General features: G+C 42.7%; 1 protein-coding gene across 8 annotated transcripts in view; it reads right to left on the bottom strand.

Moving 5' to 3' along the window:
* plce1 (phospholipase C, epsilon 1) overlaps positions 1 to 7,444 on the bottom strand; it is a 207,175-nt gene extending 199,731 nt beyond the window's left edge. For 5 of the 8 annotated variants that reach the window (XR_009656457.1, XM_060939537.1, XM_060939538.1 and 2 more), the window contains exon 1: positions 2,581 to 3,493. Coding sequence is in view for 5 of the 8 variants with exons in the window: in XM_060939537.1 (XP_060795520.1) it covers positions 2,581 to 3,408 (828 nt within the window). In the remaining 3 variants the exon portion in view is untranslated. Of the gene's footprint in view, positions 1 to 2,580; positions 3,878 to 6,520; positions 6,563 to 7,214 lie in introns of those variants that run through there. The other 3 variants (XR_009656456.1, XM_060939539.1, XR_009656455.1) reach the window with 2 other exon arrangements.
* Positions 7,445 to 15,168: the final 7,724 nt, after the last annotated feature.

Here is a 15,168-nt window from a genome sequence, read left to right as displayed (position 1 = left end):
AATCATAGTCCTTCCTGTATTGCTGCAAGAACTTCCGTGCACCTAAATAAATGAAACCGTGCATTGTCTGCCCTCAACGGGCTTGACGCCTTTTAAAGGCTTGCAAATATATCCATGATTTGTCATATTAGGGAAAACCAAGTTGCTGTTTTTCCATTGGGCATCGGAGCCACGGAATCATTGCCTGTTCCTCATATTAGTCAGATTCAAAACAGTACTGCCAACCTTGGAGACAGTATGTTGGAAAAAAGCGTCAATGTTTTAAAACGCTTCATAATGTAGTTAGTTATTGAGGGAATCAACTAAAAACAGGCGGCCAGGATGCAACACAAGCCTTTAGAAATATCATGGGTATGATATTTTCTCACAAAGCTGAACAGACTTTGTTCCATTGCAAACTGACGTGAAATGAGTCGAATCAAAACTGATGGGTCACTAAAATTAATAATCCTTATATACTGGTTGCGCAGAACAAAACAGACTAAAACGTAAGGCACGGCATGGCAATTCTGGTCATCGTTTCTCAGACTGTTGGATAAACATCGTCTAGGACACGTCTTCTCTTACACTAAAGCACCAGAGATATCAAAACTCAACTATAACAAAAAAAAAAAGTTAAAATTTTCCACACTTGCGACCACAGCGTTATCTGAAACTTAGCAATTGAAGCAGCTCCACCAACACCACAAACATGTCATGTCAAATATCCCAGAAAGGCTCGGTAGGTCAGTGTGTGTGTGTGTGTGTGTGTGTGTGTCGTTATAACATGCAAATCAAATTTATAAACACAGAGGAAACGTATGAAGCCACACTGCATTTTTTTAGGCCGCATTCCTCAAAATTAGATTGTTCGCTCTTCAGAACCAAAGGGTCCTGGTTCTAAATGACCCGCATGCATGAAATTTTTTTTTAACATGTTCATTCCTATCATTACATTACATTACAGGCATTTAGCAGATGCTCTTATCCAGAGCAATGCACAACGGACAGCCTGGGAAGCAGTTGGGGGTTAGGTGCCTTGGGGCATTTCAGCCATTCCTGCTGGTCCAGGGAATCAAACTAGCAACCTTTTGGTCCTAAAGCTGCTTCTCTAACCATTAGGCCATGACTCCCATATCTCATCTCATCTCATTATCTCTAGCCGCTTTATCCTTCTACAGGGTCGCAGGCAAGCTGGAGCCTATCCCAGCTGACTACGGGCGAAAGGCGGGGTACACCCTGGACAAGTCGCCAGGTCATCACAGGGCTGACACATAGACACACAACCATTCACACTCACATTCACACCTACGGTCAATTTAGAGTCACCAGTTAACCTAACCTGCATGTCTTTGGACTGTGGGGGAAACCGGAGCACCCGGAGGAAACCCACGCGGACACGGGGAGAACATGCAAACTCCGCACAGAAAGGCCCTCGCCGGCCACGGGGCTCAAACCCGGACCTTCTTGCTGTGAGGCGACAGCGCTGACCACTACACCATATCACTATCACTAATTAGAGGCATATTACAGAGGAATTCTCCAAAGAGTTGGGTGGTGTCGGATTCACGTTAGATTTTATGCTGAAGAATGGAATAAGATTTCTTTTTATCTTGATTAATCAATAAAGTTGACCAAAATTGTCTTCCAACAAACAACTCTGTAAAAAAGTCTTAATTTAAATATTAAAAAAAAAAAAGTCTTAAAAAAGTTTTAAATTCTAACCACTACATAAACCCACTAAATTTGTGGTTTTACTGGAGTATTCAAATGTACACTCGTTTACCTAGAAGAAATGTAATTTGCATAAATATGCAAGTTTTTGATCATGTTCCAATACGCTGTCAGCATTCAACCGGCAAAGACTGATTGTGATATCCGATGTCCAAAAATAAAGTTAAATTCACTTGCAGTGTCTTACCCCCTGTACACATCAGTCCATCATTGATTATTCTATCCACATGCACTGGATATGAGCAATAGCCCACTCTGATTGGCTACTCTACTACTAGGCTATCAGCTCATATACGGTGAGTAGAGAAAAACAAAATGCTGGTTTTGCTGAACCAACCGAGGACGAAATAAAAGTTCTGGTCAAAAACAACCCACCCCCCCAAAAAAATGGAATGAAAAGTATTTGATGGCAAGAACTCATCTCCCCCCCCAGAAATTATTATAGCATTTTTCACAAATTGCTACTGTCATTTCGCCAGTTTGTTTCCATTCTAAGCAGAAATTATTTGCTTGGACGTTTTGTATAAAGCTTTTATTTATCGAATTTGAGAAAAAAAAATGTCTCAAAATCCAGTGAATGTGGATATAAAAACAGTTATTCCACTCAATCTTACTGTACATGTACATCTCAGCACTACACGCCTCGTCAGCTATCAGCTCATGTACGACTCGATTTCGTGGAATAACCGTTAAATATGTTCAAAACAATTGATTATTACATGCGCATTCCACACTTATCCTGAATTCAGCCATGGGATTGGGAAAAACTCAGAGAGGCCTATTCCTGATACTCATAACACCCTGAACACAAAGGAAGTATTCATCCTACATGAAGCTATATTATGCAGAGCAAGCAAACAATCTTACCTGCTTCAGTCTGACCTCTGGATAGGAGAGAAGAGCCCTGGAGACCTGCAACTGGATTACCCGGAGCACTCTACTGTATTCCATGTGTACAAAGGTACAAGCCTTGCTCAGACGACATCTTCTTCCACAAACAGCCTGCCATGCTCTGTCTGATATATGCCCAGTCCTCATAATTGCCCTGGTGCCAGTGCAGACCTTCTTCAAGACCTTCTGATTGTTCTTCAGGTACCTCCGGACCAGGACAGTGGACCGCTCCTTCTTGGGAGCGAACTCGCCATCGGAAGCTGTAACCTCGCCATCACTGTGTTGGTGAACCAAGGAAGGCTTTGAGGTTGTGAAAGCCTGGCAGGGCATTCTCAAGCACCTGACTTTTGATCTCTTGTTGAGCCTCTCCAAGCTTGAGAAGACACAGTTGTGGCAATGGGCAAAATTAAAATTCACCTGGTTCTGCATTCCTGCTTCCAGTCTTGTACCATCGGCACACGTGCAGTGAAAACGCGACACAAACGGCGTCGGTAAGCTGATTCTTCTGGTGCCGAGCCTCTCCTCATCCAGGCTTGGCGACTCTCCAGCGAGCAGCGTCGCGGCAGAAGAAAACCCCTCTGTTCTCCTTGGAAACCCCATTTCCCAGCCTCCACTTTGAAAGGAGGCCTCTTGGCAGCACCAGTCTGTTTCCACTGGCCCACATGTGCTGCACGGCTGGCTGCAAGACAATCCCTCCGCCCGGCGGCATGAAACCGTGCTGCAACAGCAGTCTTTGTGAACATAGTCTAGGCTGTCCAAGCTCTTGGATCTACTGTCTAAAGGGCTTCTCGCACCACAGTCCATACGTATCTGTTCAGATGATTTAGAGTCACAGCAATCTTCTGCCGGATGTAGACGATGTGAACATGAACAAGGGATCAGTGGCTCGGAGTTTCTCCGCTCATGTGCCTCAGAACCAAAAGAGAACATCTGATTTCTGGATTTTGTCAATGAAGAAGCCTCTCTTGTCTCCATTCTGACTCCCAGAATCACAGCAGCCTTCTCCGAAGATACAGGGATGCTAGGAAGTCCAATTCCCACCTGTTCCTCCACACAAACCCTCATATCACAACGCACTCAATCACAGATCTTTGGCTGTCGAAGCTGGATTGTGGGAGTTTAAAAAACAAACAAAACACGTTTTTGTTCCAAAAGAGAGTCACTTTTGCTGGAAGCAGGAAGAGAATTTAGTTCCAAAATAAGGAGCGGTGATCCCAGGTTGTGTAATGCTCAGCCCTGTCTTCTCCAACGTCTTCTCTCGAGATCTGGTGGCCTGCCAAAGATAGCAGAGACAGAGAAAAAACAAAAACATTAACAAACAAGTATACCATTGAAGAAAAATTTTATTTACTGGTAAGCAAGGCTTCCAAAGCCTGCCGAGAAAACAGAGCAGGAATCTCAGATGTTTAGTGATATCCTGGCAGGTATTTTGCATCAGGTGGGATTTTCATGTGTACTTGAGAAATTGTTTTCTCTGAGGAAATCACAGTTGGCCCCAAAAAAACCACTCCAACCCATCAGCCCTGCAGCATCAGGAAAAATAAAATCACACTTTAAAAATGCGTGGGCCTCTGGAATGTGGGGCCTTGCTGGGGGCAGCGCAAACTGACTAAAAAAAAAAAAAAAAAAGTGTGTGTGTGTGTGTGGGGGGGGATTAGTTCTATTGATTTTGGGTCTGTTCAGCCAGCCAAGGTCCACCGCTATAGTTCCCACACCCCTACACACACAGCTATAAATCTTTGAGCTAATACAGCATGGAGCCTTCTTTCAGGGTTCAGTGTCGGAGTCATCCGACTCAGATCATGAGGGACAGACAGGGAGGCCGAGGGGGTGCAGAAGGAAAATTCATTGACACCAAGATGCTACAACTAGTCTACAGCTAAGCCTCGAGATCAAAACCTTCTCAACAGTTCAACACTTCTGTACAACTAACCTCGTTTTCAACGTGATAAGAAGCTTGTGTTTTGTCAAGCACCTGAACGGTTGTGTGAACAAGATTAGTCTGGGACGTGAACAAGATACACCCTCAGGTCTTGTGAGAAACCCTGACAGGTAACAAACATTCATTCATTCACATGCCATACTCATGAAACATGGCACGGAATCAGAAGTGAGTGCGGATGGCGGAGATTGAGTCCCGAATGACATAATGAGCACAATGAAAAAAGTGTTCCATCTACGCAACAGTAAAAATGTTGCGTATCAGATCTCCAGCAGGAACAGATTGTTCAATTAGCAGTAACGTTTTACAAATAAACACTGTAACCGCTCAACGTTAACAGACTTGCGACAAAGAAATTCAGTTTGAACAAACACTTGAAGCCAATTTTAACTGATGAGATGCTAATCCTGATTTTCTCCCAAATTCCTACCTTCATTATCAGCAACCTGTTTCAAATGGTTCCAGACTGGCGGTGAGGGAGGGAGGGAAGGAGGGAGGGTGTGAAGTTGCGTGATCAGGCATGGAAGTTTGGGGAATTACGGGAATTTCCCTCCTCCTCCTCCTCCTCCTAATCCCCTTCAAATCACGCACACCCACTAGCTCACACAAGCACAAAACACACAACCAGGCTCGTTCCAGGAGGCAAGAGGCCACACAGGCTAAAGAACTAGAGCAGAGTTTCATCCGTGACTAAATGAGGTTACCTCAAAAGCAAGCAGGCTGAAGCAAGACAAAACCGTGACTGTCACTGAGGACACACAAGACGTCAAACAACCAACCGCGAAACAACAAGAGCTGGAAAGAGACGACACTATCCTATACACGTCTTGATAATAAAGCACAAGTTGAACGACGTAGCTACAGAGAAATTATACAAACACTGTCAACAGAATATATGGAGTGATCACTTGGCTCACCCAGACTTATGCACAACATGCTTTCATTCTGACAATACCACGACTGATCCCTTTCTGACTGTGGGTGTGTCATCCATTGGTCTGATAACTCAGTTACCAGTTTTACCACATAAACATAGGTGTGTGTGCAAGTTTCATACATGCATTCTTGTGTATGGCACATTAAAATGAGGCATAAGTAATATTTAATTTCACGGGACTTGACACATCACCAGGTGAGTTTGGTGTTTTGTCTCTTTTTAGTGGCTGAGCTCCAAACTCGTCAGGGATATCAACTATTTTATAGCACTTCTACTGTACATCGCTATCACTTGAGGAAATGGACTTGGCTGCATTTTGGTCAAATTTATCATCATCATCACGATACCAAAAGAGAGCCGACCTGCGTTTAAACCTCATTCTCATCTCATTATCTCTAGCCGCTTTATCCTGTTCTACAGGGTCGCAGGCAAGCTGGAGCCTATCCCAGCTGACTACGGGTGAAAGGCGGGGTACACCCTGGACAAGTCACCAGGTGATCACAGGGCTGCACATAGACACACAACCATTCACACTCACATTCACACCTACGGTCAATTTAGAGTCACCAGTTAACCTAACCTGCATGTCTTTGGACTGTGGGGGAAACCGGAGCACCCGGAGGAAACCCACGCGGACACGGGGAGAACATGCAAACTCCGCACAGAAAGGCCCTCGCCGGCCACGGGGCTCGAACCCGGACCTTCTTGCTGTGAGGCGACAGCGCTAACCACTACACCACCGTGCCGCCCCGCGTTTAAACCTTTTTTCTTTTTTACTGCCATTAAAAACAAGCAGCAATAGGTTGATCCTGTATTCAAAAGGTTCGTTAAAGGGCTTGTAAAAACAATACAGCCTGTGGCAAGCCAATCCATTTGCTCAAATTTTCCATGATGCCACAAAAACCACTGAAGATCAGCAGCCCAATGACAAAAAAAAGTACACCAGTGAAACAAAACCAGCAAAATCTCAGCAGATTATGTTGTTACGCTGTCAAATGTGGACTTTAAGACAGAAATGCATTCCAAGTAGTACTTACTGTATGCATGCGACTGCAGAATTGGCTCGGCTACTGTCTGATCTATATTCGAAAAAGAAAATGCATAAGATTAGATTAGACAGAGGAATGGAAACGAGAGCAGTTTGCAGCATGTGGATGTCCGTAAATCCATCATGTGAAGCCTGGATCTAATAACCCTCTGGTTCATGAACCCCGACAGGGTTATCCCAAGAGGTGTTGGCATCGTATGCAGACCCTGACAGAAATACCAAATGTTGTAAAGTCAACAATACTGAAAAGTGACACGATTTAAGAAACAGGTCTGGGCAGTGATTAGTTAAATGTTACTTAAATGGTAAATAGTTGAGTGAGTGAGTGAGTAGGGGGTTGAGAACTAAACCCATAAAAGCATCACGTCTACACATCCAAGATAGTGTCATTGAACTGAGACCAACCCTATGCATGAACACTGGAAAAACAAGGCTGCAGAGAATGAAACCAGAAACATGATACAGATCCAAACCCAACATGCCTTCTGGAAGAAGTAAAGTAGCGCGTGCAACAAACACAAAGGTGGAGGTGAGTTTATAAGGCAGTGCACAAACAAACAAATAAATAAATAAAGCACACATGCATCATGTTAGAACTTTAGTGCAGTGTTCAGCACGTGCATACGGGCTTTGCAAGAATACTCACCTCAAAACAAAAACAAAAACACACTGACGTAACCCACCTTAAAGCGCCTGCGTGGCGTTCACGTGAAACACTGCGCGAGCGACTTGAACCTTGTTAAGACTGTCAGTGAAGAGATCCCGCACGCGCACAACCCCTACACTCTGAGTAAAGCGCGCGCACTGACAGAGAGACACAGAGACAGACAGAGAGAGAGAGCGCACGAGCACAACCCCTACACTCTGAGTAAAGCGCGCGCACTGACAGAGAGACACAGAGACAGACAGAGAGAGAGAGAGAGAGCGCACGAGCACAACCCCTACACTCTGAGTAAAGCGCGCGCACTGAGAGAGAGACACAGAGACAGAGAGAGAGAGAGAGAGCGCACGAGCACAACCCCTACAGTCTGAGTAAAGCGCGCGCACTGACAGAGAGACACAGAGACAGAAGAGAGAGAGAGAGAGAGAGTGCGCGCGCGCCTGCCTTTGAAGTGTCACATCATAGGAATGCAGAGGAACAGGCAAACCCACGGATCTGCTTTCAGAAGCGCGCGCACAGACCGTCAAACCCACCTTCCAGCCTCGTGCTCATCTGCGCCATTTTTATTCCCTCTATCTATGGACTCTTTTCTCCGGAGCCCCTAAATCAACTCCTGCAAGATTATTATTTTTATTATTTTGAACAGACAGGTTATCATCCTAGTAGATCACATCCATCCATGAGAGGCGGGGTACACCCTGGACAAGTCGCCAGGTCATCACAGGGCCGACACACAGAGACCAAACAACCATTCACACTCACATTCACACCTACGGTCAACTTAGAGTCACCAGTTAACCTAACCTGCATGTCTTTGGACTGTGGGGGAAACCGGAGCACCCGGAGGAAACCCACGCGGACACGGGGAGAACGTGCAAACTCCGCACAGAAAGGCTGTCGCCAGCCGCTGAGCTCGAATCCAGGACCTTCTTGCTGTGACGTGACAGTGCTAACACATAGACACAAACAACCATCTCATCTCATCTCATCTCATTATCTGTAGCCGCTTTATCCTGTTCTACAGGGTTGCAGGCAAGCTGGAGCCTATCCCAGCTGACTACGGGCGAAAGGCGGGGTACACCCTGGACAAGTCGCCAGGTCATCACAGGGCTGACACATAGACACAGACAACCATTCACACTCACATTCACACCTACGGTCAATTTAGAGTCACCAGTTAACCTAACCTGCATGTCTTTGGACTGTGGGGGAAACCGGAGCACCCGGAGGAAACCCACGCAGACACGGGGACAACATGCAAGTTCCACACAGAAAGGCCCTCGCCAGCCGCTGGGCTCGAACCCAAGACCTTCTTGCTGTGAGGCGACAGCGCTAACCACTACACCACCGTGCCGCCCTTAGTAGATCAGATAAAATAAGAAATTCTGCATACAAGATTTCAGGAATTTAAGGGCTCCTACTTTTCCATAAAACCCTACCGTCTTCCCTAGATTTATCGATACCATTTTTAGTCTGAAGTGGTTTGTTTGTTTTGTTTTTGCCTAATTGACCAGAATACTATTAACAAGCCAATTAACCGCCCAACTCCTGCTCTAATGAGAATATTATATACACTAGTGCACCTCAAACAAAAAGTTCATTTTTTTCATAATTTAATTCAAAAACAAACTTCCATATATTCTATATTTATTACACATAAAGTGAAAGATGTCAAGCCTTTTTGTTTGTTTTAATTTTGATGATTATGCTAACGAAAGTCAGAAATCCAGTATCTCAGATTATTAGAATATTTCCTAAGATCAGTCAAAAAAGGATTTACAAGACAGAAATGTCCAACTTCTGAAAGTGTGTTCATTTATACACTCAATACTTGGTTAGGGCTCCTTTACCATGAATTACTGCATCAATGTGCCGTGGCATGAAAGCGATCATCCTGTGACACTGCTGAGGTGTGATTGAAGTCCGGGTTGCTTTGATAGCAGACTTCAGCCCTTCTGTATTTTTGGGTCGGGTGTTTCTCATCTTCCTTTTGACAATACCCCTTAGATTCTCTCTGGGGTTCAGGTCAGGCGAGTTGGGTGGCCAGTCAAGCACAGGAACATCATGGGCAGCAAAGCATTTAGTCATAGTTTTGGCACTGTGAGCAGGTGCTAAGTCCTGCTGGAAAAGGAAATCGGCATCTCCATAAAGCTTGTTAGCAGATGGAAGCATGAAGTGCTCTAAAATCTCCTGGTAGACGGTTGCATTGGCTTTGGACTTGATAAAACACAGTGGACCAACGCCAGCAGATGGAACAGCACCCCAAATCATCACAGACTGCGGAAATTTCACACTGGACTTCAAACTCCTTGGATTCTGTGCCTCTCCATTCTTCCTCCAGACTCTAGGACCTTGATTTCCAAATGAAATGCACAATTGACTTTCATCTGAAAAGAGGACTTTGGACCACTGAGCAACAGTCCAGTTCTTTCTCTCCTTAGCCCAGGTAAGACGCTTCTGACGTTGTCTCTGGTTCAGGAGTGGCTTGATATTAGGAATGTGACAGTTGTAGCCCCTTTCCTGAAGACGTCTGCGTGTGGTGGCTCTTGATGCACTGACACCAGCCTCAGTCCACTCCTTGTGAAGCTCTCCCAAGTTCTTGAATCGACCTTTCTTGACAGTCCTCTCAAGGCTGCACTCATCCCTGTTGCTGGTGCACCTTTTCCAGCCAGACTTTTCAGCAATGAGTTTCTGTGGCTTACCCTCTTTTGTGGAGGGTGTCGACGATCGTCTTCTGGACAACTGTCGAGTCAGCAGTCTTCCCCATGATTGTGGTTGTGTGTACTGAACTAGACCGAGAGATGCACTGTGTGTATACTGTTTTATTCAAACGCTAAATGAAATATCCTCATATTTTGAGATTTTGTTTTACATTTTTTGTGCTAAAGGCCATAATTATCAAGATTAAAATAGAAAAATGATTGAAACATTTGAGCTTACATGTAATGAGGCTAGCATGTGTTAAATTTTCAATTTTATAAATAACTAATGGAAATTATTGAACTTTTTCATAATATTCTAAGTGTTTGAGATGCACCAGTATGTAGGCTACTTCTGACATCACTACCGTGTTTTCCCCACGAAGTCATTCCTTTAATGATCAAAACAGCTTCCAAAACTGTACTGTACTACTAGTATGTGTAAATAAAAGTGGTGACTTTATTATTTCTATTTTGATATAGCCTTCTGTATCTATATAAAGGCTCACTAATAAGCTGTACCTTTTTCTTGTCAGTGAATATCATGGGAGGCAAAGGTACAACAAGCATCATGAGTAAGTTATTTATGGGGTGTGGTGGATCTTGAGGGTGCTAGGCATGAGGTGGGAATACACCCTGAACAAGACACGAGTCCATCACAGGGCACCGAACAACTAGAGTCAGTGGTGGAATGTAACTAGGTCCATTTACTCAAGTGCTTAAAGTGCATATCACGGGTATATTTAGGAGCAAGATCAATGTAATTCTCCTATTTTATATTAAACTTTGGTCAAATATCTGTCACATTTTGCATTTTGTGCAATTTTTTTACCTTGCGCAATACCAGAAAAATTCAGTTGAAATCAAGCCATTTGAGGCGAATTGGTCCGCCTCTGAAAAAACTTGGTGTTTGGATTTCCCGGCAAACATTGATTTTCATGACGTCGCGTGCGGGACGCCTCCCTCTGAATCCTACGTCAGCGCTGGTTTGTTTATGAGAAAACGACCTGGTGGTTTTCTGCAAATTTCTTCAACGTTATCGCGTAATTATTAAAATGGTTAACAGATGTATCGTAGGAGGGTGTAGCAACACCAATCTTGATGGGATTAGTACTCATCGTTTCCCAAAAGACCGGACAATGAGAGAGAAATGGGAGCGCTTCGTGCGAGGCACCCGGAAAAATTGGCTACATGCTACAGACTACAGCATTATTTGCGGTGCTCACTTCACAAGGCCCGATGACTTTGAGAACTATTTGCAGTGGGAAATGGGCTTCGCGAGGCAACTTGATCTGAAAAAAGACGCAGTTCCATCTGTCACAGTGCCCAAAGCAACACCGTCTCCATCTGTGTCAGCGTCACCAAAGGAGCCAGCCGTGTTCATCTCCCCTGACAGAAGGCAAAGTGCCGCATCCACTGAGGCCCTCGAAGCCGAGGACCAAGCCGAGCCGAGAAAAAGACCAAGAAAATCGGCAATTCACAAGTCGACTGTTGCCAGGGTAAGAAATAAGAGAGACTGTACTCTAAATGAGGTGTTCCTGTGTTTGTGTGGTACACGGATAATGCTATTTATTGACAGACACAAAAGTAAACAACACAAAAGCGCTGGGCGATAATACACTTACTTCACATGTATCAAGGGATCTGCGTGTCAGGGCTTGAGATCTTGAGACCTGTCAAACACATTAAATGTATATACGGTACAACCCTGCTTAGCCGATTCCATGTGTGGAGCTTATGAAATCTTTCTCCTACAGTAGCCAGTACTCTTCTAAATGAAGAAATATATAAATACATAATAGTAATTAGAAAAAATATGATTTATGTAACAATAGATAGATGAGTATTGATACATGAATCCATGGGTTTAGAAGCTGAAGCTGAAGGCGACAATTCCATATTTCAGTGCAAAATCGCTAGCTGATAAACTTGGTCTACACAGACTGCGCACTGAAACCGTGCAAAGCTCTCGCAGCCTGCTGGCAGATCCACACGTGACGTCACAAATCTGGCTCCAGACTCCCTTGGGATTTTTCCAGACGCGTTTTGTTATTTTATTTTTTCTGCTGTAGACAGATGGCCTTGTGCAAAATTACCTTTCTGGATGAGTGTGTAAAGGGACATACTTTCATATAAAAAAACACTAAATTGGTCCAGGATATGCACTTTAAGTATTTAAGTACAAATTCAAGGTACTTGTACTTTACTTGAGTATTTCCATTTTATGTAATTTTCTACTTCTACTCCACTACGTCCCAGAAGCAAAAATTGTACTTTTTACTCCACTACATTTTGTCTGACAGCTGTAGTTACTAGTTACTTTTAAGATTAGTTTTCATACCCTTCCTGTCCAGTGTCTCCAAATGAGGCGATTTTGAATATTTGTGATAAACTGAAGGATTAAGTGTTGCTTTATGGGTTGAGAAAAATTGTCCTACTTCTTAAGCTTGGTTTGGATTAGTGTGGAAATGCATTGTCACAAACATAAAAACAGGCTGTTTTTAGAGATATGTGGTTCCCACGGGACAATAACTCTACAAATATATAATAATCTTACACAATATGATGCATTATTTCAGATTTAACTACCCATAAGTATATAAAGTAGTTACAATTAGCTCAACGTATACAGCAGTAAAATGCAACATACGCGTTAAAGCTAGACTGCCTTTCAGATTTTTCAAGTGTAAGTCATAAAAAGAATTTTCCCGATACCCAATTATTTTTGTTTCGTGGACTGAAAGCTACTGAATTCGAATCACAGACTTCCAATCTTATGACATTTTTTTACATAGAACAATTAATGAATTTAAGGCTATGTGGCCCTAAATTCTACGCTATTTTTTCCTGCTTCACCATGACCCAGTTCAAGATACTACGTCATGCATGACGTGGTGGGCTTTCTCCATTCGCACAAGGCATTGTGGGATCCAAATTTGAAACAGGAGAGAAAAATGGAGGACGTGAGTGTGCGAATGAAATGTGAAAGACTGACTGCAGTAACAGAAAGCGAGAAGAAAAGAAAACGCAGGAGGGTTTTTTGAGATATTACAGAAATAAACATACATCACAATGACCACATTTCAGAGGGAAGTAAATTTCACCGATTTTATGAAATCGAAAGGCGGTATAGCTTTAATGCAGCTGTAATATTAATCCAAAAATATCAGCTATAATAGTAAAATACTGACAGGCACTAGTTTACTGCTCAGTGAGTACTTTTGATACTTCAAGTACATTTTACTGTGAATATTTAAGCAAGGTTTTGAATGCAGGACTTTTACTTGGAGTGGAGTATTTTCATAGTGTGGGATTAGTACTTTTACTGAAGTAAATGGTTTGAATACTTCTTCCACCACTACGCTGAGTGTAGCCAAGCCAGCTACCAACATGCTTTTGGGTGGTGGGAGGAAACCAGAGAACCCAGTGGAAACCCACAGGAACAACAAGCAAAACTCTGTACAGACAGTAATTTGAGCTCAGGATCAAACCAGGGACCGTGGAACTGTGTCGCTATGCATTACACCACCATGCTGGCCCTCGCCTATCTTTTGTACCTTTAATATGTACAGTACGAGTTAAAAGTTTGTACACCCCTACCAATTCGTAGGTTTTTCTGACTATAGGTATTTTGAGCATTTCCTACATTGTAGAACGATACTGAAGACATCAAAACTATGAAAATACACACGGGACGTATATGGAATTATGTGGGAAACAAAAAAGTGCTACAAAACAAAATGTTTGATATTTAAGATTCTTCCAAGTAGTCAGCGTTTACCTTAATGACGCTTTGCACACTATTGGCATTACCTTAACCAGTTTCATGAGGTAGTCACCTGGAATGCTTTTCAGTTAAGACGTGTGCCTTGTTAAAAGGTAATTAGTGGACGAGTTTCTTGCCTTTTTAATGTGTTTGAGATCAAACAGTAAATAGTAAATAATAACAATACAGTAAATCGCCCTATTCAACGCCACAACTGTAGTAATCCATATTATGTCAAGAACCGAACAACTAAGTAAAGAGAAACGACATCCATCATTACTTTAAGACATGAGTCTGTTAATTAGTAAAAATAAAGAAACATTGAATTAGAAGAAGGTGTGTCCAAACTTTTGACTGGTACTGTATGTTTCAAACCAGAAATGTAGCTATAGTGTAACTAAAACAGATTTAAGGTACAACAATGTACCAAAATTACCTTGAAGAGTAAAGCTTTAAAGGTGCAGCTTTTGAAGTAAATGGTGTAGAAAGATCTAGATAGCACCCCGATTACTTTTTTTTTGCGAGTGTAATGTTGTGTGCAATCTACGGACAAAATACTTTAACATGAAACAATGTACACAGCAAAGAACTGAATTATCATTCATCCATATCAGGTTTGAATTCCTTTGAAAGTCCCTGTTGAAGGTTTTGCACAATGCTTTCCTTCAGGTGTCAATCCAGCCATTTCATATTGAAACCCTGTTCAAATCTTTTCAAAACAAGAAGACTGAGTCATCTATATCCCCCGCCCTGTGTACCAACTATATACCAAGGTTCAAGATATTATTTGTCACATTTTTCAAGTTCTGCTGCAGGAAACCAACCCTACCTCTTTACACTGACCTCAGCAAACCATGGCATAAACCCACCAGACCTTTGGTCCAGGTGAGCTAAAAATTAAAATTTCCTACATTTCTTAGTATCAAAAGGCACATATACATGACTTAATCAACACATATACCAACTTTCAAGACCGTACCACTCATAGTTTTCAAGTTCTGCTCCGGAAACAAAACCTACCCCTAAGACTAACCTGAGAGACTAAGTCTGAAAGTGTTTCCATGGAAGCATGAAAAATTAAAACTTCTCAAATGTCTTAGTATGAAAAGGCACATCTACATCACCTTGTTAACATGTATACCAAGTTTCAAATCCGTATCATGAATAGTTTTGGATATATGCTCTGGAAATGAACATCGCTCTTAGAAACTAAGTCAAAATCTATTTTTTATGTAAAATTTTGAAAAATACTTTTTTACAAAAATCCAAAATAGCAAAAGGCACCAGTTCACATGTTGCCTGATATGTATACAAAGTTTCATGAAGATATCTTCTGTAGTTTTAAAGATATGGCCCGGAAATGAAAACGTGACAGAACGGACAGAACGAACGAATGAACCAACCAGCCCGTTTCTATATCTCATCTCATCTCATTATGTCTAGCCGCTTTATCCTTCTACAGGGTCGCAGGCAAGCTGGAGCCTATCCCAGCTGACTAAGGGCGAAAGGCG

The sequence above is a fragment of the Neoarius graeffei genome, chromosome 14 (genome assembly GCF_027579695.1).
Source record: "Neoarius graeffei isolate fNeoGra1 chromosome 14, fNeoGra1.pri, whole genome shotgun sequence".
NCBI classification, from domain to species: domain Eukaryota; kingdom Metazoa; phylum Chordata; class Actinopteri; order Siluriformes; family Ariidae; genus Neoarius; species Neoarius graeffei.
This window is presented reverse-complemented; position numbering and strand designations above follow the sequence as displayed.